The 27,053-nt window shown below is 43.3% G+C and overlaps 1 protein-coding gene and 1 pseudogene across 17 annotated transcripts in view; both read left to right on the forward strand.

Annotated features, from left to right (window-relative positions):
- The window catches only part of LOC102931528 (protocadherin gamma-C5), a 361,684-nt gene that overhangs the window by 165,917 nt on the left and 168,714 nt on the right, over positions 1–27,053 (forward strand). Inside the window, exon 1 of one of the 17 annotated variants that reach the window (XM_037907138.2) lies at positions 1,455–4,231. The exons of 13 other annotated variants lie outside the window; for them this stretch is intronic. In XM_037907138.2, the coding sequence (XP_037763066.1) occupies positions 1,811–4,231 (2,421 nt within the window). In that variant the 5' untranslated portion in view covers positions 1,455–1,810. Of the gene's footprint in view, positions 1–1,454; positions 4,232–5,251; positions 5,510–9,964; positions 12,593–24,462; positions 24,759–27,053 lie in introns of those variants that run through there. 3 more of the 17 variants (XM_037907151.2, XM_037907141.2, XM_037907150.2) reach the window with 3 other exon arrangements.
- Positions 1–27,053, forward strand: part of LOC102936717 — a 274,924-nt pseudogene that overhangs the window by 91,515 nt on the left and 156,356 nt on the right.

The following is a 27,053-nucleotide window of genomic DNA, read 5'->3' on the forward strand; positions in this document are numbered from 1 at the left end:
TTTGCCGGGAACAGATCAGGAATGCTCTTCAGAACTCCTGTAAAAAGTTAGTAAGTAATTTAGCTAGAAATGCATTAGATTTCCTTTTGCTTAATGGCTGGTAAAATAACCCTGCTGAATGGAATGTATATTCCTGTTTTTGTGTCTTTTTGTAACTTAAGATTTTGCCGAGAGGGATTCTCTAGGTTTTGAATCTGATTACCCTGTAAGGTATTCACCATCCTGATTTTACAGAGGTTTTTTACAAAGATTTCTTTTAAAATCTTTTACCTTTTCTTTAATTAAAATTCTTCTTTTAAGAACCTGATTGTTTTTCATTGTTCTTAAGATCCAAGGGTTTGGGTCTGTGTTCACCTGTACAAATTGGTGAGGATTTTTATCAAGCCCTCCCCAGGAAAGGGGGTGTAGGGCTTGGGGGGATATTTTGGGAGAAGACATCTCCAAGTGGGCTCTTTCCCTGTTCTTTGTTAACATGCTTGGTGGTGGCAGCATACTGTTCAAGGCCAAGGCAAAGTTTGTACCTTGAGGAAGTTTTTAACCTAAGCTCATAGGAATAAACTTAGGGGGTCTTTCATGCAGGTCCCCACAGCTGTACCCTAGAGTTCAGAGTGGGGAAGGAACCTTGACAGCTATCTTTAGAAATCTCACATTGGTACCTTCTTTGCCTTTTGTGAAATCTGCAGTGAAAGTGTTCTCAAAAATGAACAACATGTGCTGGGTCATCATTTGAAACTGCTGTCACAGGAAATACATGGCAGAATGCGGGTAGAACAGAGCAGGGGACAGACAATTCTCCCCCAGGCAGTTCAGTCACCAAAGTACTTAACCCATTATTTTTTTAACAAGCATCATCAGCATGGAAGCCTGTCCTCTGGAACGGTGACCGAAGCATGATGGGGCATACAAAAACAAATAACATCGCCTGTTCTCACTGTCAGGTGACATTGTAAATAAGAAGCGGCCAACATTATCTCCCTTAAATGTAAACAAACTTGTTTCTCTTAGGGATTGGCCAACAAGAAGTAGGACTGAGTGGACTTGAAGGCTCTAAAGTTTTACATTGTTTTGTTTTTGAGTGCAGATATGTAACAAAAAAAATCTACACTTGTAAATTGCACTTCCACAACAGAGATTGCACTACACTACTTGTATGAGGTGAATTGAAAAATACTATTTCTTTTGTTTATCATTTTACAGTGCAAATAATATACAAAGTTATTTGCACTATAATAAAAATAATATACACTTTGATTTCAATTTCAACACAGAATATATACGAAAAAGTAGAAAAACATCCAAAATATTTAATAAATGTCAATTGGTACTGTATTGTTTAACAGTCCAAGTAAAACTGCGATTAATCCCGATTATTTTTTTTGAGTTAGTCACCTGAGTTAACTGTGATTAATCGAGAGCCCTAATTAATATATAATATACATTAGGAGACTAAAGATGCTGGAGAAATTAACTAACACACATATTGGGGGAAAATGCGTTTAAAATTATGTATCTAAACTGCTGCAGTTATTGGTTGAGACTCTGAGCGTCGCTGTTCACCAATCAGGGAGACAAATGCGAGGAGAGATTAGGCCAGCCCCGGCCCGCTGTAACAGATCGCACAACACACAGACCAGACAGTCTTTGAAAAAGCCAGGATACACAGTACAGCACAGCTGCACTAAACCCCCGGGGAAGCTCTTGATCCACGAAATACTGATTGAAAAGCGGGATTTTTATTTTTATTTTTTTACTATTTTTTATATACTGTTCGGACACACGGACTCTGAGGCATCTATTTCCAGTGCTAGACATGACGGATATAAAGAGGCTCCGGGACTGCAGCTGGCGAGTCCTGTTCTGTTTTGTATTTTTTACCGTTTGGGAGGCAATTTCTGGGCACATTCGCTATTCCATTCCGGAGGAAATGCAGAAAGGCTCTTTCGTGGGGAATATCATTAAGAATCTGGGGCTCGATACAAAGGAGTTTTCAGATCGCGGAGTCCGCATTGTTTCCAGAGGTAAGAGGCAGTATTTTGCTTTGAATGTTAAAAGCGGTTATTTATACTCCACGGAAAGGATTGACAGAGATCAGATCTGCGGACAGATGGAGAAATGTCTGCTAAATTTTGAGGTTCTCGTTAAGGATAAAGCTAAACTTTTTGCAGTTGAAGTTGAAATCACAGATATTAATGACAATGAGCCCCGCTTCCAGGAAGATGAATTGGAATTTAGAATCAGTGAGTTAGTCGCTGTGGGAACCCGATATTTTCTTGAGGGGGCGCAGGATCCAGATGTCGGAATCAATTCTGTGCAGGGCTATAATCTCAGCAGTAACAAACACTTCTCTCTGGATGTGCAAACGGGAGCTCACGGAGACAAATATGCCGAACTGGTGCTGGAAAAGTCTCTAGACCGGGAAGAACAAGATGTTCACGATCTAATCCTCACAGCCACTGACGGGGGAGATCCAGTTAGGTCCGGAACTGCACAGATCCGCGTTATTGTCCTTGACGCAAATGACAATGCACCAGTTTTCAGTCAGCCTGTCTATAAAGTGAGTGTTTTGGAAAATGTGCCCGTCGGGTCTCTGCTGCTGACAGTAAACGCCACAGATCCGGACGAAGCGATAAATTCGGAGGTCACATATTCACTCCGGAAGATGAAAGACAAAGCGTCCCAGATATTCCAGGTGGATTCTAAAACGGGGGAAATATCAACTGTGGGAAACCTGGATTATGAGGAAGCTGCATTATATGAAATGGAGGTTCAAGCCAAAGACGTTGGAGACCTCACGGCCAGGTCTAAAGTTCTGATAGCTGTTATTGATATCAATGATAATGAGCCACAGATTACAGTCACCTCAGTCACCAACTCTGTGAGCGAAGACAGCCCGCCGGGAACTGTAATCGTCTTTATACATTTACATGATCTGGATTCTGGAGAGAATGGTGATGTCATATGTTCTATACCACCCAACCTGCCATTCAGGTTACAGAAATCATTTGACAATTATTACAGCTTGGTGAGTGACAGAGCATTGGACCGGGAGAGGGTCTCCGATTACAATGTAACTATCACAGCCACAGACCGAGGGACTCCTCCTTTATCCTCAACAACAACAATTTTAGTACAGCTTTCAGACATAAACGACAACGCTCCCATCTTCAACCAGACATCCTACACTTTGTACATCACGGAGAACAATCCCAGAGGAGCTTCCGTTTGTTCCCTGAAAGCGAATGATCCTGACTCGGGGGAGAACGCCAGAGTCACTTACTCCATTACTGGAACTCAGAACCAGGAAGCTCCACTCTCCTCCTCCATCTCCATTAACTCCGAGACTGGGGCTCTCTACGCTCTGCGCTCCTTCGATTATGAACAGTTCCGGGAGATTCGGTTCCAAGTGCAGGCTCAAGATGGGGGTTCCCCACCTCTCAGCAGTAATGTCTCCGTCACTGTCTTTATACTGGATCAGAATGACAACAGCCCGCACATCTTACACCCCTCCTTTCCCACCGATGGCTCCACGGGAGTGGAGTTGGCCCCTCGCTCCTCCGAGCCGGGTTACCTGGTCACTAAGGTGGTGGCGGTGGATGCAGACTCCGGGCAGAACGCCTGGCTCTCCTACCAGCTGCTGAAGGCTACAGAGCCGGGGCTCTTCTCTGTGGGACTCCACAGCGGCGAGATCAGGACAGCGCGCTCCTTTGTAGACAAAGATGCGCTCAAGCAAAGTCTGGTGGTTTTAGTGAAGGACAACGGGCAGCCCCCTCTCTCTTCCACGGCCACTGTCACGGTGGTGGTGGCTGACAGCATCCCCGAAATCCTCTCCGATTTAAGCAGCCTCTCAGCTCCTGCAGACCCCCAGTCCAGCCTCACCTTGTATTTGGTGATCGCTGTGGCTTCCGTTTCCTGCTTGTTCTTTACCTTTATCCTAGTGTTACTGGCCCTGAGGCTCCGCCGGTGGAGAAACTCGCAGCTGTTTGACTCCTCGAGTGTGACTTTCAGTGGAGTTCCCGTCTCGCAGTTTGTGGGGATCGATGGAGTCAGAGCTTTTCTTCACTCCTACTCACATGAGGGTTCTCTAACCACGAACTCCAGGAAGAGCCAGTTCAACTTTCCCAAATCAAACTATTCAAATACTCTGACCAGTCAGCAGACTTGTGAGATAAAGGATCCTGTGTCAATATCGGCAGATTTAAAGAGTGGTGAAGGCGAGCAGAAATTTGTTCAAGTGAGTTTGCTTCTTTTCTTCTTTTTCTTTTTAACCACGTTTATGTGTTTTAGGAACCGGAAATATTTATTTTTTTCTAAAACCCATCGTCTTTTTTGGAACCGTCACAAATTATCACCTTATGTTAGAGTGATCCCACTTTCCTTACGACCCTCTACTTCCCTTCCCTCTTCCATAGCTTTTTTTTTTAAGCCTTAATTAGTGACTCAGGTTCAAGTAACACAATAAATCTTCCAGGCAAGCGTGATGTGTACTTTTTTGTAGACACACAATTAGATCTCGATCTTCATTGGGGCTTTCCGACGTTACTACAATTCAAACACAAATACAAGTGAAGCGTAACATATACAGTATTTTTAAAGGGAACTGCAATTGTTTGTTGGAAAGAAGGATCAGTTTACAGAGGGTTTTATAACAACTCTGAGAAACCTTTTTGATAGAGGCTGCAATCTCTTCAGTTACAAATATATTATGTTTACTTGTTTAGTTTCAGATAGCTGTTATTAGATCTTGACAATCCTGTGCTCTCTTTACACCAAAGTAACATAAATCCCACGAAATCCACCAGACCAGATTTAGGTCGTTTACATGGAACGATGACTGAAAAGGTATTTTATTTTTGAAGGAAGTTCTGAAGATAAATAAGTTCTTGTGCCAGGTCCCTGATTCTGGACAGGGAAATTTTGTAATAATTCAAATTTCATTGCGCTTTTTGTTAAAATCAAGCCACTTTGGTGACAGAACATACAAACTACACAAAAAGCAGACAAAATGGAAACCCATACCATTCAGCTTTCCTAAATTCTTTTTGTGTGTTCGTTATATATTCTTCTACCTAAGGATGGACCAAGGAATGCATTGATCCAAACGAATTTCCGTTGCCCTCTCTGTAGGTACATCCAGGCTTTTATCATATCATTGGAGCTGCAGTTCTCCGACAGAGACTCAGAGTGCCGCTGTTGGCCAATACGGTGCGGAGCTGCAGCCGAAGATCCATTGGAGCCGGCTGCAGTGTGATTGCTCAATCACATAGTGCAGAACACAGACAAAAGCGCAAGCAGCCTCGCTGCTCAGAGAAACCCTCTATCGGGACTCGGATGCACAACTGGAGTGATAAAGGGATTTTATTTTATTTTCATCGCTGGGGATATTTACAACACAGGCGGGATTTTAACTACAGGATCTAAACGGAATAAAAAAGAAAGGAAAAGAGCATAAGTGCAAGCGAGTAAAATGGAAACCGGACACATACAGACCGGATGGGCAGTCACACGGCAGGTACTGTTGTTTCCTTTCTTATTCTCTTTGTTCTGCCGGGCGGTCTCGGAGCAGATCCGTTATTCGATTCCGGAGGAAATGGCCAAAGGTTCCCTTGTGGGGAATCTTGCCAAGGATTTGGGGTTGCATGTCAGAGAACTGCCGCAGCGAAAGCTCCGTATTAGTTTGGAAAAGCCATACTTCAGTGTGAATGTGGAAAATGGCAACCTGTTTGTGAATGACAGGATAGACCGGGAGGAGATATGCGGGGAGACACCCCTTTGTGTCCTGGCATTCGAAACGGTGGTTACAAATCCTTTAAATATTTACCTCGTGAATGTCGCAATCCAAGACATTAATGATAATGCCCCGCGGTTCATAAAGAGTGACATTGATCTAGAAATCAGCGAATCAGCACTGCCGGGTGCGAGATTTCGACTAGAATCTGCGCAAGATCCGGATTCTGGGATCAACTCACTGCAAAATTACCAACTCAGTAAAAACCCCTCTTTTACCATGGCAGTGAAAGAGAGCCCAGATGGCAAAAAGCAAGCAGAATTAGTCTTAGAAAAGTCTTTGGATAGGGAGGAGGAAAGTTCCCACCAGTTAATCCTGACGGCTCTGGATGGGGGAGATCCAGTCAGATCTGGGACAGCTCAGGTTAGGATTAAAATTACTGACGCCAATGACAACCCCCCCGTATTCACTGAAAAAGTCTACAAAGTCAGCCTGAGGGAAAATCTACCAAAGGGCTCCTTAATACTTCAAGTGAAAGCCAGTGACAAAGACGAAGGTTTAAATGGCCATATAACATACTTTTTCGACAGCATACCTGAAAACACCCTCAAATTATTCCATTTAGACCCTGATAACGGAGAAATTATAAATACAGCGATTCTGGATTTTGAAGAGAAAAATGAATACACCATGGAATTGGAAGCCAGGGATGGGGGTGGGCTGACAGGTCACTGCAAAGTTCATATAGAGATACTGGATGAGAACGACAACGCCCCGGAAGTGACGATTTTTTCAGTATCCAGTCCAATTCCCGAAGACTCACCGCCAGGAACAGTGATAGTTCTGATCAAAGCTCGTGACCCAGATGCCGGACAAAATGGAGAACTCAGTTGTAATATTCAACACACCTTGCCTTTTAAAATAATATCATCTTCTATTAACTACTACAAGCTCCTCACAGACAGCACCCTGGACAGGGAGAGGACCCCGGAGTACAATATCACGATCACAGCCACAGACAAAGGCTCTCCCCCACTCTCCACCCAGAAAACCATCCTGTTGCAGATCTCGGATATCAATGACAACGCCCCTGTCTTTGAGAAAGCTTCTTACACAGCCTATGTGCCAGAGAACAGTCCCTCAGGGGCATCTATTTTCAGTGTAAAAGCCTCAGACTGGGATCTGGACCGGAACGCCCGAGTCACTTACTCCATCCTGAGCAGCAACCTCGAAGAGGTGCCTCTCTCCTCCTACATCTCCATTAACTCCCAGACCGGTGCGATCTATGCGCAGCGCTCCTTCGACTACGAGCAATTCCGGGAGTTTGAGATGCAAGTGAAGGCCCAAGACGGCGGGTCCCCGCCTCTCAGCAGCAATGTCACCGTCAGGGTGTTTATTGTGGATCAGAATGATAACGCCCCTCGCATCCTGTACCCTTCGCTCGGAGCCGATGGCTCCGCCTTGTTCGAGATGGTGCCTCGCTCGGCCGAGGCAGGTTATCTGGTGACAAAGGTGGTGGCGGTGGATGCTGACTCGGGACACAATGCCTGGCTCTCCTACCACCTGCTCCAGGCCACGGACCCGTCGCTCTTCAGCATGGGGCTGCAGAGCGGGGAGATCCGGACAGCCCGCGCCTTTGCGGACAGAGATGCTGTGAAGCACAGGCTGGTCACCCTGGTGAAGGACAACGGGCAGCCGCCTCTGTCCGCCACAGTGACTCTCAACCTGGTGTTTGCCGAGAACTTCCAAGAGGCTCTTCCGGAAATGAGCGACCAATCGGGTGACTCGGCATCTCAGTCTGATTTACAGTTCTACTTGGTGTTGGCTTTAGCCCTGATCTCATTTTTATTTCTAATTACAATTATAGTGGTGATAGCCATGAAAGTTAGAAATTCAAAAAGCTCCTCTGTTCTTCAATATGTCAGGCCTGCTCTTTATTCCAAGGCTGATCCCACATTCCTACCATCGTACGAAGACGGGATATTGCCCTATTCCTATAATTTGTGTTTGGCTACAGACTGCGGTCAAAATGGATTTAACTTGCTTAAAAGTAGTGACCAGAACGTTACAGCTGAGAATATCCTTTGCAATGACAACTCTGGGATTTTACTTGTGAATAATTGTGGTTCTGAAGCACCCATATCCGGATCCGAAACTCTTCTCAAGGTGAGTTTTTGCATTAACACGTTAATTAATCTACTTGGTTCTGGCTTTAGCGCTAATCTGCTTTTCCCCGCTAGTAGCAGTTTTACTGGTTTTAATCATGAAATTCCGAAGATAAAAGACTTCATCTATTCTTCAGTACCTCAGTTCTAATCTTTATTCCATCATGGCGGATCACCGATTTCTACCAAACTGCGATGATTGGACCTTAACATATTCTTATAACCTGTGTTGTGCTAAAGACGCTGGGAAGAATGAATTAAACTTTCTGAAAACGAATGGACAGAGTAATACAGCCGAGATTATCTTTTGTAATGACAAAGCTGCGATTTTAATTTTAAGCAGTAATTTTGGTTTAGAGGGCTCAAAATCTGACATCCAAACGCTTCCACAGGTGAATTTTTTCATTGAGGTATTCGAGGTGAAGTCTACTCTTTGATTTTTAAGTGAGCACATTGTCGGGTGATATTTTGAAATTTAGAGTAGTTTATATTGCGATCTTTTCAGAGTAACTCCTCCCCACCCCCAGGTGTTTGCTTGTGTGCAATTGCTGTTATGAGGTGCTCCAAGTTTTAGTACCAAAGGATTGTTGGCGCCTGCTGTTTAGTGGTAGATTTGTAGAAGCAAAAATTGTTTGTTGTATTTTATTCTATATAGATTCGTATCTTGCCCTTGTCTGTGCTGTATCAGACCGCCTTCCAATAGTGCACTAACTATCTGTCACCTCTTTCTTATAATCTTTCCAGGGGAAGAATTGCGAGTATAGTGTTTTGGCAGGGTTTTGATTTTGACTGCGATATGACTGTGCATCAATCACCTAAATTTTCCAGCCATAATTTAAATGCCTGGAATTTATGTCATGCTGTAAATATATTCCAATTTTTCTAATATAATCTTCTAAAGGGACATTTCGGACATTTAAGGAGATACTTATTCAAAGAATTATTAAATGAGTCATTTTTCCACTCAATTTCACAATGAGTTAACGTCCTTAATCATCAGGGAACATCAATATCATTTCAAAACAAAGCGTGTAACAGAATGAGGTGTCAAATTTCATCATTTGTGATCAACCACCTAATTTATTATGACTTCTGAAGGATCATGATCTATTAATTTGCAAAGTTTGTTTAATTGATTAGGACATATCTAAGTCAATTACAAAATCGCATTTCATCCAGCATAAAAGTTATGGTATCTAAAGAGGAATTATGAGAAAAGGACCGAATATGGTCACCTCTACATGAGGATTCTATAACAGCCCATCATACACTGAGATGGTTTTTCATTGCTCGGATTAAACGCCCTCTTAATGTCCTTCCCTGTCTGTGTCACTCTCTGAAGGTGAACATCTAATTCTGCATTAGCATTTAGAAAACAAAATCGCTCGGATATAAGTTACGTCACCGAAAAGGAGCAAATATTGGGAATACCATTTCTCTTTGCTTAGTGGTATAATACAGCATGTAAGAGATATTAATTTGAAAGAGACTGTCAGCTATTCGCATTATACACAATTATATCTCTCAGGTATTCTGTTCTCACGGGTTGAAAATAACAGGTTTTATTGATAATAAGATGGAAATACAATGTTACAATTACAAATATCCCTTAACGTGCAACAATAACTTGCCTTCTTCATGGTTCTTCAAATCTCTATTTGAAGGGGAGTAAGGAAATTATCTCAGGCTCTGAATAATTCACAGGAAATGTGTACACCTACGTGGTATTTTCATATTTATACATCTTTGTGAGTCCCTGACACCAATAGACTTGCTTCATTCTGACAAAGAAAACTGTGATCGCGCACTCTAGTTATATAGCTAAATGGCACATCAGTATTTCAATAGCACCGTGATTTTTATGTAAAATGGCTAAGGAACTGACCGCATTAAAACAACATAATCGAAAACTCATATGAGTTTATTTCTAATATAAACATCACTCGGTATACACAGCTCTAGAGAGTTAAACTGACAGATTAAAAGGCAGATTTTTAAATCATTGCCTGCAGTTACTGGTTGAGACTCTGAGCGCCGCTGTTGACCTATCAGGTGGAGAAACGTGATGAGAGATCCAGCCAGCCCAGCCCCGCTGTTACACAGCGAAAACACTGAGAGATCACACTCACTCAGAGGGATTGTGAAGGGAACATGGCTGCAGGTATTTTATATAAAACAGTCTTGGTTAAAACATCAGTGGCTGCGGAAACAAAGGACTAAAGTTAAGAGAAAATACTCTCAGCCTTGACCCGGGAATTGGAGTTCCATACCCATAGGGAGAGAAATGGCGGATACACAAAGGTTCCGGGTCTGCAAAAAGAGAGTCCAGTTCTACTTTATATTGGCTACCTTTTGGGAGGCGGTTTCTGGGCAAATTCGCTATTCGATTCCCGAGGAAATGCAGAAAGGCTCCATTGTTGGGAATATCGCAAAGGATCTGGGACTGGATATAAAGGAGCTCTCAGATCACAGCGTCCGCATTGTTTCCACAGGTAGGACTCCCTATTTTGCTTTGAATCTTAAGAGCGGGCATTTAATCACCACAGAAAGGATAGACAGAGAGCAGATCTGTGGCCGGATCGAGAAGTGTCTCTTAATTTTTGAGGTTCTTATTGAGGATGAAGTGAAGATTTTCGCAGTTGAAGTTGAAATCACAGATATTAATGACAATGCTCCCAGCTTCCAAGCGAAGGAGTTAGACTTAAAAATTAGTGAGATTACAGCTGTGGGGATCCGGATTTCCCTGCAGGAGGCGCAGGATCCAGATGTGGGAATTAATTCCATCCAGAGCTATCAACTGAGCAATAACAAACACTTTTCTCTGGATGTGCAAACTGGATCTGATGGTGTTAAATATGCGGAACTAGTGCTGGAAAAGTCTCTGGACCGGGAAACGCAGAGTGTCCATAAATTAACTCTCACAGCAGCTGACGGGGGAGATCCAGTCAGATCTGCCACTGCTCAGATCCGTGTTGTGGTTGTGGATGCCAATGACAATGCCCCGCTTTTTACTCAGCCGGTCTATAAAGTGAGTGTTTTGGAAAATGCACCTCGAGGGTCCTTGATAATTACAATACACGCCACTGACCGGGATGAGGGACAGAATTCTGAGGTAACCTTTTCATTTAGAAAAATTACAGAAAAGGCGTCTCAGATATTCCAGCTTCACCCTAGGACAGGAGAAATATCAACTGTAGGTGACCTGGACTACGAGCAAGCTGCATTATATGAAATGGAAGTGGAGGCAAAGGATACTGGAGATCTCTCCGCCAGGTGCAAAGTTCTGATAACGCTTATTGATGTCAATGATAATACCCCCAAAATTGCAATGACTTCCCTGTTCAACTCAGTCTCTGAAAATTCTCCCCCCGGAACAGTAATCTCGATATTAAATTTGCGAGACAGAGATTCCGGCAAGAATGGTGAGGTCACGTGCTCCATACCAGCCAACCTTCCATTCCGGTTACAGAAGTCATTTGGCAATTACTACAGTTTGGTGACTGACACATCACTGGACAGGGAGCGGGTCTCGAACTACAGTATAACTATCACAGCCGCAGACCGAGGGACCCCTCCTTTATCCTCAACAACAAACATTTTAGTACAGCTTTCAGACATAAACGACAACGCTCCTATCTTCAGCCAGACATCCTACACTTTGTACATCACAGAGAACAATCCCAGAGGAGCTTCCTTTGGTTCCCTGAAAGCGAATGATTCCGACCTGGAGGAGAACGCCCGAGTCACTTACTCTATTAATGAAGGACATATAAATGAAGCTCCACTCTCCTCCATCTCCATTAACTCCGAGACTGGGGCTCTCTACGCTCTGCGCTCCTTCGATTATGAACAGTTCCGGGAGATTCGGTTCCAAGTGCAGGCTCAAGATGGGGGTTCCCCACCTCTCAGCAGTAATGTCTCCGTCACTGTCTTTATACTGGATCAGAATGACAACAGCCCGCACATCTTACACCCCTCCTTTCCCACCGATGGCTCCACGGGAGTGGAGTTGGCCCCTCGCTCCTCCGAGCCGGGTTACCTGGTCACTAAGGTGGTGGCGGTGGATGCAGACTCCGGGCAGAACGCCTGGCTCTCCTACCAGCTGCTGAAGGCTACAGAGCCGGGGCTCTTCTCTGTGGGACTCCACAGCGGCGAGATCAGGACAGCGCGCTCCTTTGTAGACAAAGATGCGCTCAAGCAAAGTCTGGTGGTTTTAGTGAAGGACAACGGGCAGCCCCCTCTCTCTTCCACGGCCACTGTCACGGTGGTGGTGGCTGACAGCATCCCCGAAATCCTCTCCGATTTAAGCAGCCTCTCAGCTCCTGCAGACCCCCAGTCCAGCCTCACCTTGTATTTGGTGATCGCTGTGGCTTCCGTTTCCTGCTTGTTCTTTACCTTTATCCTAGTGTTACTGGCCCTGAGGCTCCGCCGGTGGAGAAACTCGCAGCTGTTTGACTCCTCGAGTGTGACTTTCAGTGGAGTTCCCGTCTCGCAGTTTGTGGGGATCGATGGAGTCAGAGCTTTTCTTCACTCCTACTCACATGAGGGTTCTCTAACCACGGACTCCAGAAAGAGCCAATTCAACTTCTCCAAATCAAACTATGCAAATACCGTGACCAGTCAGCAAACTTGTGTGATAAAGGATCCTATTCTAGTTACTGAAGATTTAAACATTAGTAATGGGGATCAGACCTCCATTCAGGTGAGGTAACGTAATTGGTCTTTTTGCTATTAGTTTCTTGCGCATAAATTTAGTCTTCCTCGAGGACTGTGCAATTAATTGAAAAGTACCGATTAAGGAGGAGAGAATCTGCGTTATTGAGGTTAGTGAGAGTTCTGCCATTGACCTCAGTAAGTATAGCATGAAGCCCTCTGTGACTGAGGAAATGCAGTGTACATATGGCTTGCTCTAGGGGAGGAGGGTATTATTGTGTCTTAATTACTAATGAATAGGGCCCTTCCAAATTCACAGTCCATTTTGGTCAATTTCAGGGTCATAGGATTTTTAAAATAGTAAATTTCATGATTTTAGCTATTTAAATCTGAAATTTCATGGTGTTGTAATAGTAGGGGTCCTGGCCGAAAAAGGAGTTGTGCGGCAGAGAGTTCACAAGATTATTGTGGGGGGGAGGGGTTGCTGTACTGCTACCCTTACTTCTGCACTGCTGCTGGTGGTGCTGCCCTCAGAGCTGGGCAGCTGGAGAATGGCAGCTGCTGTCCGGCAGCCCAGCTCTGAAGGCAGAGCAGCTGCCAGCAGCACTATAGAAGTAAGGATGGCATGGTGTGGTATTGCCACCTTTACTTCTGCACTGCTGTCTGCAGAGTTTGGCCCTCAGTCAGCAGCTGCCGCTCTCCAGCCACACAGCTCTGAAGGCAGCAGCTCAGAAATAAGGGTGGCACGGTACGGTATTGCCATCCTTACTTCTGTGCTGCTGCTGGCGGGGCACTGCCTTCAGAGCTGGGAGTCTGGCCAACAGCCGCCGCTCTCCAGTGGCCCAGCTCTGAAGGCAGTGCCCCGCCAGCAGCAGCACAGAAGTAAGGATGGCAATACCGTACCGTGCCACCCTTATTTCTGAGCTGCTGCCTTCAGAGCTGTGTGACAATACCACAACACCCCCCCCACACACACACACACACAACTCCCTTTTGCTCAGGACCCACAATACGAGAAACACTGCTCTCCCCGTGAAATCTGTATATAGGGTAAAAGCACACAAAAGACCAGATTTCACATGGGGGAGACCAGATTTCATGGTCCGTGATGTGTTTTTCATAGATAGGAATTTGGTAGGACCCTACTTGTGAAATATATACCATTTGTTTTGAAATGGCACATTCTTTTCCTTTATTATTTTAAATGAAATTACTCTTTATTGAATATTTGTTTTAAACCACATTATCTTTTTAAGATTTCTTGAGACCCAGTTTGGGAAGTTACAAATATACAGACATTTCTGAGTATGTAAAATACTAAGGTTAGTGGAAGGCACATTGATGAGATGTTGGTGAGCTTCAAATCTACCCCACTGCAGGGACAATTTGTTTTTACTGTTGTAGTGTAGAATTATGTTAGTGCAGAATTATGCTGAGTAATTAATCTGAAGTTCTTTCCAGTTGTCTGCAGCATTGATTTTCTTGTCTCCAATAATCTGGCCTTTGCAAATTAAATCTTGTGGGTGAAGATTTACTCATCAAATTTTATTGTTGTTGCTTTTATTTTAATTAGAGATAAGTTTTGGCACCTGTTTTTAATGTTTAGAAAAGATAATTTTTCTGTTTCTGTATAGAGGCACTGATTCAGCTGACCTAGCATCTTTAGATCTTTGTACTTGGAATGAAGATATACTGATTGTCTCTAGACTCATATCAAATGAGAAGAAAAAATGAAGGATTTATGTGCAAGGAAAAGGAGATAAAGTTCTGTTTGTCTGTTTCTTAACAGCTATATAGATATAGTTATATTTATGTATATTTCAATGTCTTTCATTTGAAAATGACAATTTAACTTTATGTATTAGTTGTAGAGTTGTAGATGTTCTTGGTCCAACAATATGAGACCAACAAAGAGGATGAGGTACTATCTTTTATTGGATCAACTTTTGTTGGTGAGAGAGACAAGTTTTTGAGTTTACACAGAACTCTTCTTCAAGTCTGGGAAATGTACTCAGTGTCATAGCTAAATACAAGGTGGAACAGATTGTTTAGCATAAGAAGTTATCACATATTTCAAGGGGCAGTTCAAGGTGAAGTGGCCAGTGCACATCTCTTCAGTCATAGGGAGTGTGACCAGGGTCCCAGAGGAGCCACAATGAGGTTGCTTAATTAGGGCAAACTGCAAAGAATGGGGCAGACAATGTCCAAAGCTGATCATCATTCCAGTACTTAGATTCACCAAGCTCACCTCAAAACAGCTTCTATAATACCTTACCAGTTACCCAGAAGCCAACAACACAGTTCCCTTAAAGCAAACCAGCCTTAGGCCTTTTTCCTGCTCAAACCTCTAGACCAGGGGTTCCCAAAATTGGTTCGTGGCTTGTTCAGGGTAAGCCTGGGGCCCCACTTCCTGGCTGGGAACAGCAAACCGTGGCCATTGGAAGCTGTGAGCAGCCATACTTGCAGATGCTCAGATAAACAAAGTGTCTTGCGGCCCACCAGGGGCTTACCATGAACAAGCCGCGAACCAAGTTTGGAAACCCCTGCTCTAGACTATGGACTTACACTAATGGGAGCATTCTAACCAAAGGACTGAGGACCTTCCAATGATTTGGAAGCAACCAGAGACTTAACAAGCCAACAGTTTATTCCATCACTGCTACAAGCCTGATCCAAGAACTTTGTATTTATTGTATGTATTTGATTCCTTTAACCAATTTTAACTCTCATCTTTCTTTTGTTCTTTTTATAAATAAACTTTTAGATTTTAGATACTAAAGGATTGGCAACAGTGTGATTATTGGATAAGATCTGAGTTATATACTGATCTGGGTATGTGGCTGGTTCTTTGGGATCAGAAGAACCTTTTTGTTTGATGAAACTGTCTTTAAATAACCACTCATCTTTAAGTCTAGTGTTTTTGGTGGTGATACAAGGACTGGGATGTCTAAGGAGACTGCTTTTCTGACTTCCTGTTAGCCAGTGCGGTGAAATAGAAGTTTACTTTTGTTGCTGGTTTGGTATATCTTATGGGAGAATAACCACCAGTATTTAGGTGTGTCTGCCCTATTTCTCAGCAGTTTGTCCTGAAATTGGTATTCTTAGTTGTGACCCACGGAGGCATGGTGACAGGGAGAAAAGGAGAAAAAATGAATGTCTTCCCCACCCCATTCTCAGGGTGGGGCAGTCAGCCAAACACACAAAGGATGTGTGTACATGCTAAGACAGATGGAATGCACTCAAACACACAAAGGGTGCACACATACACACTCAGGGTGCATGTATGTGTGGGTGCACAGAATTTTTGAAGCAGAGAGAAACAATTTGCTTTCCCCATTTTCTGGGCTACACAAATGTATATACATTTGAATCCCAAGTCAGCAGTGACATTTTCATAGAAAAGTGTTATAGCCTGGGTTTCAAACAAACAAATAATTTCATAAAGCTATAAAATAAATAAATGCTTATGTCATTTTCACACCCATCTAACTTTTACATTTTGTAATATCACAAATGGAGAATTATGAAAGTAGCATACATTACATATCCTAAACAATATGATATTACATTTCTATAAATGTCCTATCCTAACTATTTTTGGTGTGTATGTCTTATAGTTAGGCCTTATTAGGTTTAGTGAATTGGATAAATGTTTATATAATGACTATATCATTTATTTATTATTAGAGAGAGGTTCCCAAACATTTATATAATGTTTATTAAAGGAAAGATATATGTTTTGATATCATATATATCTGTTTAATAGGTCAAAATGCTTTTGTCTGTGGTAGTACAGTGAACTTTGATGAATTTACAAAAACAAATTTATCAGAGGCATATGTTGTATACTTGCATCTCATGATACCTTCTAATGAATATGTTTACACTGAATAATTTCAGCATTCCATGTCTCATATTTGGAACTCCTATGGAACATTTTAGTTTTGTCCCGAAGACAGTGTCTTCTTGGGACATGGCCTACATTTCAATTATGGAGTTACGTGTGTTATCTTAATCGTGAGTTACCTTAAAGCTTTTGATTCTATGTATGTTGAACTGCTGTCGTTAAGAACATCATAATATTTGAATAAGATCATCATCATATACATCACATAACAGCTTATATAGTGCCTTCTAACCAGGTAGATCACAGTGCATTACAGATAATAATTATTTAATTAAGATTCCCAACAATCCTGTGAGGTAGGAAATGTATATTCTACATATTTGACAGATGAGGAAGCTGAGACACACAGACTGAGATCGAGCTTTTCAAACTTCTAAACACATAAACCTATATTTAGGCATTAAGTGGGGTGCCTCATTTGGTAGGTTCTGAGCTCCACAAATCCTAATGGCATCAATGGGAGCTGCAGATGCTCAAAATCTCTCAAAATTAAGCTGTAACGCTGCCTGCAGTGACTCAAGAGTGTGAGTACCAACCTCAGGGCAGACTGTTAGGAAAAGGAAATTAGTTTATTTACAAAATTAAAGCAGGTAAACATATATACAAGATTAGTTATAATCTTAAATTTCAAAAGGTAAATGAATCTTCTATAATCAGCAACCTCTATATGTCCTTTAGGGCTAATCCATGCTAAGCAGCTTCGGAATCTCTTGCTTATGCATAGAAACACTTCCTCCCCCTCCCCACACTCCAAGCAGCTAGTTCCTTTTGTTTGGGGTTTTTGTCTACCTCCTGCCATGTGCTCTAAACTTCAAACTCAGCAGATGGGAGGGGGCCACTTCATGGCACATCTTCAGCGGGAGGAGGCCGAACAATAACAGCCTCCTCTTGTTGATGGTAGGTAGGAAAATTCCTGTTGCTATATCTCACTATAGTCTGTTTGATACCAATAGACCTTTTATTTTAGGAAGGATGTAACACCTTCTGTTAAGATCAGCCGTTCACATGAATTAATGTCTCTTTCCTGAATGATGATTTACACAGTCACAGAGGCTCACAATACAATCACTCAAATATTACCTTACAGTATGGGATACAGATGTTATAAGTGAGATTAATGCATGCAGCAACTCACAAGCATTCAATAAATTCTACTATTCCTGATGTAGCCATTTGGCTTGATCAACTTCAGGTGAAATTGTAGTTGCTCCTCTACATCAGCCATATGAAAGAAGAAGAAGAAATTCTAAAAACTAAACACATTCTTATCATTCCAATATATTTTTTAACAATACTGACACACACATGAGTCACACTGATTCCAGTTATGTATTTGTCAGTGTGAGACTTGGGGACCTTGGCATTAATTGGCACATGGTCTGCCAGCATCACTTATTTATATTTATAACAATGGATTTATGTCTAAGTTAGAAAATTTTGGCCTGAGCATCTTTCCAAATGTCACACTGTCAAGCTGTCTGGAGTGGATCAAGAGCATTACAATCGGGTTCCCAAAGATAGTACAAGCTGCTGTAATATGCAAACCCTATATGGGCTAACTCAGGCTAAGCAACTGGGGGCCCCTTGCTTATGCTTAGAAATTCTGACCTTTTGCCAGAAGCTGGGAATGAGTGACAGGGGATGGATCACTTGACGATTACCTGTTCTGTTCATTCCCTCTGGGGCTAAGTCCCTCTGGCCACTGTCGGAAGACAGGATACTGAGCTATATGGCCCCTTGGTCTGACCCAATAGGGCCATTCTTATGTTCTTATGACCTCTCCAAAGTGCAAGCAGCATAGAGTTCTATTTTCTTCTTGTCTAAGATTTTTATTCTCTTCCCCTCAGAGTTCAAGCTGATGGGAAGAGTTCACACTCTTGTCTCCTCTTCATGGGGGAGTGGGGAGAGGAGTGCAATTAATGAAGTCTTTGATGTTTTACAATGCCTCATTTGGTTTCAGTGGGCCTTCTGTGGAAGTCAGCATTTCACATTAGTTAATGCTTCTTTCCTCTTTGGTGAGTTACAGTTACAGAGGATTACAGTGCAAACACTTGATATAACCTTATAACATGGGGTACAGATGTTATAAGTGAGATTAATACATGCAGCAGCCTACAAGCATTTCATAAAGTCTAAGCACTAAACACATTCTTATAAATTTAACTTTTATTTTAACAATGCTAACACACAGGTGAGCCAGTCTGGTTTTCAACTATATATTGCTCAGTGTTCAGCTCAGGCCTAGGGGCCTTGGAATGAGATGGTACTTGGTCTGCCAGTGTCACACACATAAGAATTTTGTGTTCACACTGCTGCTTAACTTAAATAATTCCTCTAGCTCCCTGATGTATTTATAGAGAGCAATCATATCTCCCCTCAGCCTTCTTTTGGTTAGCCTAAACAAGCCAAGCTCTTTCAGTCTCCTCTCATTAGGTAGGATTTCCATTTCTTGTTTCATTCTTGTAGCCTTTCTCTGCACTTGTTCCAGTTTGAATTCATCTTTCTTAAACATGGGAGACAGATGAATTCAAACTGTTCTTAAACATGGGATATCAGAATTGCGCACAGTATTCCAAATGAGGTCTCACCAGTGCCTTGTATAATGGTACTAACACTTCCCTATCTCTACTTAAAATACCTTGCCTCACAGGTGCCAACTTTCCTTGGTGCCAGTGGGTGCTCGCACCCCTATGGCCCCCTACCCCAGCCCCACCTCTTCCGCAAGTGCACCACATTCCTCCTCCTCCCACCACCCTGTGCTTGCTTCGTGAAACAGGTGTTTCACAGTGCAAGTGCTGGGAGGGAGGGGGGAGAAGAAGGACGCGGCAGCGCACTCAGGGGAGGAGGTGGAGCGGAGGTGTTGAGCTGGGGCAGGGGGGTGGGGCAGGGCGGGGAGCTGCCAGTGGGTGCAGAGCACCCACCAATTTTTCCCCGTAGTTGCTCCAGCCCCAGAGCACCCATGGTGTTGGCATCTATGCCTTGCCTGATGCATCCTAGGGCTGCATTAACCTTTTTTTCATGGCTGCATCATGTAGGTGGCTCATACACATCCTGTGATCAACCAGTACATCCTGGTCTTTCTCCTCATCTATTACTTACAACTGATAAGTCCCCAGCTTATAGCAAAAATTCTTGATGTTAGTCCCTGTGTCCCTATCTTGCACTTCACACTATTAAATTCCATCCTATTTTTTTTTATTATTGCAGTTTTCAAGGTTGTCCAGATCTTCTTGTATGATATTCCAGTCCTCCTCTGTGTTTGGCAATACCTCCCAACTTTGTGTCATCCACAAATTTTATTAGCACACACCCACTTCTTGTGTGCCAAGGTCAGTAATAAAAATGTTATTTTTTTACCAAGACCAATCCTCGAGGAACTCCACTAGTAACCTCCCTCCTGGGGCTTTTGTCAGCTTGATATTTCTGGAAGAGTGCCTTGCTCTCTTCTGTCCAACAAGGAGTTAATGATTTGATGAAGCCCCATGCAATGCTCATTTGGTGGCCAATATTAGTAGGCCTACAAAGTGGTGGTAATTAGCTGAATACAATGGAATCTGGTTTATCAAGCCCTCTACAATCACCACATAGCCGGGCCAGTCAGCAGACTGTAGATTCCAGGGCAGTTGCAGGAAAGATTGAATGAGTGAAAATTGTAGGCCTATGCAAACCATGACTCGGCTGTGTTTGCTCTTGGGAAAGTCATTGAGAATTGACCTTTTCAATGATATTGGGTGGCCATGGATGTCACGTGACACAAAACAAATGTCAGGAGTACAGCATTGCCTCCATCTGGCTGATCTAAGCATGACACAGTATTTGGCATTGGAGACTGAAAGCCCTCTTCAGTGAAAGCTCAGGATGTGCTCCAGCATGGTTGTTCTTGTATAGCCCCATATGATGGCTATTGAAATCATCAACACAGATAGTAGGATGTCTTGGTGTTGGTAAAACTGGACATGACCATTCCATTGACAGTGGCTTGTATATGTTAATGACTGTCAGATAGCCATTCTTGATGGTGGTTGAGTAGGGGTTCATAATAGAAAGGACTTTGATGGAATCCTTAAGGTCATATTTTATGTACATCACGAGTCCATATGTAGGGTGATGGCTTGCAGACATGCAGACTCTATTGATCTTCTATCACTGGCCTTCACTCTACAGGTGTGTTTCTTGTACTTCAAGGCCATAGATGTTTGGAATCTGCAGGATCATTGTGAGGTAATCACACTTTACATTAGATAGGCCCTCAATGTTGAGCTGCACAATTTGAAGCAATGGGCCTTTCAAAGGTTTGGCCCTGACGTGGGCCATTATTGCCACTCTGTTTCTGACTGGCAGGTCATTTAAGGACCTCTGGTCACTGATTTGATAACATTCTTTGTGCTTTCATGCATAATAGAGAAGATTGTGTGAAGGTTATCATCTCCTCCAGTTTATATGCATTTTAAAATATGTATTCTTCATCTGGAAGTTACACAAGTATCTATCAATTTTGTGGATTTATGGAATAATGTTTGTTATTTCTTTGGATTAGGAGGATATTTTTCCCTCTCTTGTGAAATTGTTGCTGCTTATTTGAATTTTGAACACACATAAATGCTTTTACCATGTTTAAAATTCTACGATTTCAAATAAAATGTGGATGTTTGAAGAAGACTCATTGATTAGAGGACCTCTCAACTTTAAAAGAAAGAATCATCTTTAATATTCAATCTACAAATTTAATTTAATCCCATACATACATGGCATTATCTAGCCCCTACTGATATATATATATATACTGTAAATGTAATAAATACAGAATTATGGAGCTAGCATAAATAGCATATCCTATCATTTTAACATGTCAGATTAATCTCTATATGTTTTTGTTTGTGTCTTCCTGTTGGGCCTAAACACATTTTAATGGTTGATTAAAATTTTCTTCAGTGGGCTATATAATTACTTTATAATAATTATTCATAAGAATACAGAAAAGTTTCTCACACATCTTTCTAGTAGTTTCTTTAGGAACAGTCATTCTCTGACATCACATATGTGATTAGTCACTAGATGAAATGCTTTGGTGTGAGGTATTGCAGTGGATTCTGACAACTAAATAAATAAATTTATTGAAGACCTGCATTGTGTCCCTTCACCTACTGATATTTTTTTGAAGAATATTTTTATGTCAATATTTTCACTATTCCATGAAATGTTTCGTATTTGGAGTACCTAATATTTCTATTGAGAACTGTCTGTTTTCTTCATAAGGAAATGTCCTCTTTGGTATCTGACTTGGATTATAACTATGGAATGCCTATAAGAAAAAAAGTAAAATCCCTTATTTTTAGTTATGTCATAATTTTTGTATTCTCTATGTTGGTCTGTTCTCATTAGAACATCTCTGTGATACTTCACACTTATATACTCCTGTCATAAATATAAGGGAAGGATAACCACTTTTCTGTATACAGTGCTATAAAATCCCTCCTGGCCAGAGGCAAAGTCCTTTTATCTGTAAAGGGTTAAGAGGCTCAGATAACCTGGCTGGCACCTGACCCAAAATGACCAATGAGGGGACGAGATACTTTTAAATCTGGAAGCGGGGGGAGGCTTTTGTCTGTCTGTGTGATACCTTTGCTGGGAACAGATCAAGGATGCAAGTCCTCCAACTCCTGTAAAGTTAGTAAGTAATCTAGCTAGAAAATGTGTTAGGTTTTCTTTATTTTGGCTTGTGAAATTTGCTGTGCTGGAGGAAATGTGTATTCCTGTTTTTGTGTCTTTTCGTAATTTAAGGTTTTGCTTAGAGGGATTCTCTCTGTTTTGAATCTGACTGCCTGTAAGATTATCTTCCATTCTGATCTTACAGAGTTGTTCTTTTATCTTTTTTTGTTCTTCTAATAAAGTTCTGATTTTTAAGAATCTGACTGGGTTTTTTGGGTCTTATAAATCAAAGGCTGGTTTGTGCTCATCTTGTTTATTCTCAAGCCTCCCCAGGAAAGGGGGTGTAGGGCTTGAGGGGATATTTTGGGGAAATAGGAACTCCAAGTGGTCCTTTCCCTGTTCTTTGTCTAAAACACTTGATGGTAGCAGCATTCTGTTCAAGGACAAGGCAAAGTTTGTGCCTTGGGAAAGTTTTTAACCTAAGCTGGTAAAAATAAGCTCAGGGGGTCTTTCATGCGGGTCCCCACATCTGTACCCCTAGAGTTCAGAGTGGGGAAGGACCCCTGACAACTCCCTTCCATCCAAGCATTTTAAGGGGCCTGATCCAAAAACCTATTGAAGTCAGCGGGATTCTTATTTTTATTGATTTCAGTGGGCCTTGGAACAGGCTCACAGTGAACTACAAACAATGATTAATTTAGTCTCACAACAGTCCTGTGAATTAGGAAAGTTATATTATTTCGAAATTAACTAAGAGAAAGCTCAGGCACAGAGAGATTAAATCAACGTGTTCAAACGTTGTTATTAGGCATGTGAATCAATATTTAGTCAATTATATAAACGGCCTCATATTCCAGTAGGTGGGGACTCACACATCCTCAATAAAGTGAGTGACAGTTGAAGTTGCTCAGTGTCAAGATTCAAGACACTTATTTAGGCTTTTCAGTATGGATTTAAGTACCTAACTTGAAGGCTCCAATTTTAAAAAATTTGGACTAATTAACTTTCCAGTGGTTGCACCTTGCAGGGGCGCTGGAACAGCAGGGACCAATGGACCATGGCCCTCCAGGTCCGTCCACTTTTTTTGCCAGGGCCCGACGCCCAGCCCCTCCTCTTCCCCCTGAGGTGTCCCCCCCACCTCCCCCCCCCCCCCAGGTCAGGCCGCCCGGAACAGAAGCTGGAGCCCGGCCGGACAACAACAGCCTGGGGAGCCGTAGCCGGGGATCCTCCACCTGCCCAGGCCGGGGAGCCGAGACCAGCCCCAGGCCCATGTCCCCGCCCTCGGGCCCCCGCCCAGGACAGATGGATGGTCCGCGGCTCCTCACAGCTGCCCGGGTGGCCCTTCGACACCCTAGGCCAGGCGGGAAGCCGGAGCCCGGTCGGAGTAAGAGGCGCGCGAGCAGCTGTCGGGAGCCAGTGGAGCAGTGGGCAGGGGTCCTGCGAGACGGAGACAGGGCACCGGGGGATGCTCTAGGCCCTCCCATCCCCAGCACGTGGAGGGGCCAGGGCTCCGCGCCCCGGCTTGGCCAGGGGCGGGGCCTCGCCAGCAAAGGAGGGGAGGGGGCGGGAAGGGGCCTCGTGCCGCCTCCCTGCCATTAGGAAAACTCAGCCCCTGCCTAGGAGTTTTGTGTTGGAGCTGGGAAGGGAACTGTTTCTCAAGGGAGAAATCCTGACACCACTGAAGCAATGAAAGATTTGCTGTTGACCTCTGTGAGGACAGGATTACACTTTACGTCCCAGGCCTCGTTCATACACATACCGGAAGATTATTTTAGAAATAAAATAAGAATGGGTACATCTAGCCGTGAACAAAGGTTTTTGAGTAAGAGATTTTCAGAGAAGCATACTTTGAATTTACTTAATAAATTCCGTATTCAGCCTCCAACATAATTAACGTTCTCTGCGCTCTATCAATGAAAATCATGTTGTCGCCCATGGCAACAACAGAAATTTACAAATAATCTAACCGAATGAGGATATGAGGTAACTAAACTGCCTTACCTGAGATTACTTATAACGCTGAAAATGCATGCAATGGCACTTTAGTACACCAACAGACACATACTGTATTTTATATCAAGAGGTTAAAGAAGTCGGTTGTACTCTTAAAGGAAAGGAAAACTAAATTTGCAACATTCCGATGAGAATTTTACCTTCGGAGTTGGTTCATTATAAATTTACCTGGTCTGCGGAGTCTCCAGATCTTGATGATTTTTTAACTCTCAAAAATTAGTTTATGAAACAATTTATGCTTCGCTATAGTGTGGGGTCTTGCGTATTTCCGTCTCCAGATGTGAGCATTTCGCCTGCAGTTCCCTCACTAAGACTCAGAGTGCCGCTGTTGGCCAATGCGGAGCTAGGGCTGCAGCCGGGGACCTATTGGACGGAGCCAAACCTATTGCACTGTTCAGATCTCTGAAGAAACGCAGCAGAGAGACACAGTGTCGCGGAAAAAAACAAATCCTCTCCGATTGCTATACTCTAGCAGGGGAATATCTTTCATTTATATTTCATTTCCGACCCACGAGGATTCTGACAAGCCGAGGGAAATTTGGAACGGAGAATCGATTCAGAATAAAAGAGGCAAGGAAACACAGAGCCGAGAGTGCCTGATATGGAAACCAGACACAGAGAGCCGGGCCAGGCAGTCACAAGGCAGGTACTGTTGTTTTCCTTCTTATTCTCTTTGTTCTGCCGGGCGGTATCGGAGCAGATTCTTTATTTGATTCCTGAGGAAATGGCCAAAGGTTCCCTTGTGGGGAATCTAGCCAAGGATTTGGGGTTAAATGGCAGAAAGCTGCCTCAACGAAAGCTGCGTGTCAATTCGGAAAAGCCATACTTCAGTGTGAATGGGGAAAATGGCAATCTCTATGTGAACAACAGGATAAACCGGGAGGAGATATGTGGGACATCCCCGGTTTGTTTCCTAAATTTAGAAGCTGTGGTTGAAAACCCTTTGAATGTTTTCCACGTGAATGTCGCAATCCAAGACATTAATGATAATGCACCGCGGTTTACTAAAAATAATATTGATTTAGAAATTAATGAATTAGCACAACCTGGTGCGCGATTTCCTCTAGAACCTGCGCAAGATCCCGATGTTGGAGCCAATTCACTGAGGGGTTACCAGCTCAGTCCAAATCTGTATTTTATCTTGAAATTGAAGGAAAATCCAGATGGAAAAAAGCAGGCAGAATTGGTGTTAGAGAAACCTTTGGATCGAGAGAAGCAGAGTTCCCATCACTTGATCCTGACGGCTGTGGATGGGGGAGATCCAGTCAGAACTGGAACAGCTCAGATTAAAATAACTGTTACTGACGCTAATGACAACCCCCCTGTATTCACTGAAGAGATCTACAAAGTCAACCTGAAGGAAAATCTACCAAAGGGCTCTTTAGTGCTCCAGGTTAAAGCTACTGATGAAGATGAAGGTACATATGCAAAAATAACATATGCTTTCAGCAACGTACCGCAGAGTGCAAGACATCTGTTAAGTTTAGATTCTGGTAACGGAATAATCACAACAAAAGGATTTCTGGATTTTGAAGAAACAAATAGTTATATAATGGGTGTAGAAGCGAGGGATGGGGGAGGTCTCACTGACCACTGCAAAGTTCATATAGAAATTCTGGATGAGAACGACAATACTCCCGAAATGACACTCACATCCTTGTCCAGTCCAATTCCAGAAGACTCAGTGCCCGGGACAGTGATAGCTCTGATGAAAGCCCGTGACCGAGACGATGGAGGAAATGGAGAAGTCACCTGTCGCATTCAAGATAATTTGCCGTTTAAAATAATATCCTCCTCTACTAACTATTACAAACTCCTCACAGACAGCACCCTGGACAGGGAGAGGACCCCGGAGTACAATATCACAATCACAGCCACAGACAAAGGCACTCCCCCACTCTCCACCCAGAAAACCATCCTGTTGCAGATCTCGGATATCAATGACAACTCTCCTGTCTTTGAGAAACCTTCCTACACCGCCTATGTGTCAGAGAACAATCCCTCGGGGGCCTCTATTTTCAGTGTAAAAGCCTCAGACCGGGATCTGGACCGGAACGCCCGAGTCACTTACTCCATCCTGAGCAGCAACCTCGAAGAGGTGCCTCTCTCCTCCTACATCTCCATTAACTCCCAGACCGGAGCGATCTATGCGCAGCGCTCCTTCGACTACGAGCAATTCCGGGAGTTTGAGATGCAAGTGAAGGCCCAAGACGGCGGGTCCCCGCCTCTCAGCAGCAATGTCACCGTCAGGGTGTTTATTGTGGATCAGAATGATAACGCCCCTAGCATCCTGTACCCTTCGCTCGGAGCCGATGGCTCCGCCTTGTTCGAGATGGTGCCTCGCTCGGCCGAGGCAGGTTATCTGGTGACTAAGGTGGTGGCGGTGGATGCTGACTCGGGACACAATGCCTGGCTCTCCTACCACCTGCTCCAGGCCACGGACCCGTCGCTCTTTAGCATGGGGCTGCAGAGCGGGGAGATCCGGACAGCCCGCGCCTTTGCGGACAGAGATGCCGTGAAGCACAGGCTGGTCACCCTGGTGAAGGACAACGGGCAGCCGCCTCTGTCCGCCACAGTGACTCTCAACCTGGTGTTTGCCGAGAACTTCCAAGAGGCTCTTCCGGAAATGAGCGACCAATCGGGTGACTCGGCATCTCAGTCTGATTTACAGTTCTACTTGGTGTTGGCTTTAGCCCTGATCTCATTTTTATTTCTAATTACAATTATAGTGGTGATAGCCATGAAAGTTAGAAGTTCTAAAGGTTCCTCTATTCTTCAGTATGTCAGGCCTGCTCTTTATTCCAAGGCTGATCCCACATTCCTACCATCGTACGAAGACGGGACATTGCCCTATTCCTATAATTTGTGTTTGGCTACAGACTGCGGTCAAAATGGATTTAACTTGCTTAAAAGTAGTGACCAGAACGTTACAGCTGAGAAT

The sequence above is a fragment of the Chelonia mydas genome, chromosome 8 (assembly GCF_015237465.2).
Source record: "Chelonia mydas isolate rCheMyd1 chromosome 8, rCheMyd1.pri.v2, whole genome shotgun sequence".
NCBI lineage: Eukaryota > Metazoa > Chordata > Testudines > Cheloniidae > Chelonia > Chelonia mydas.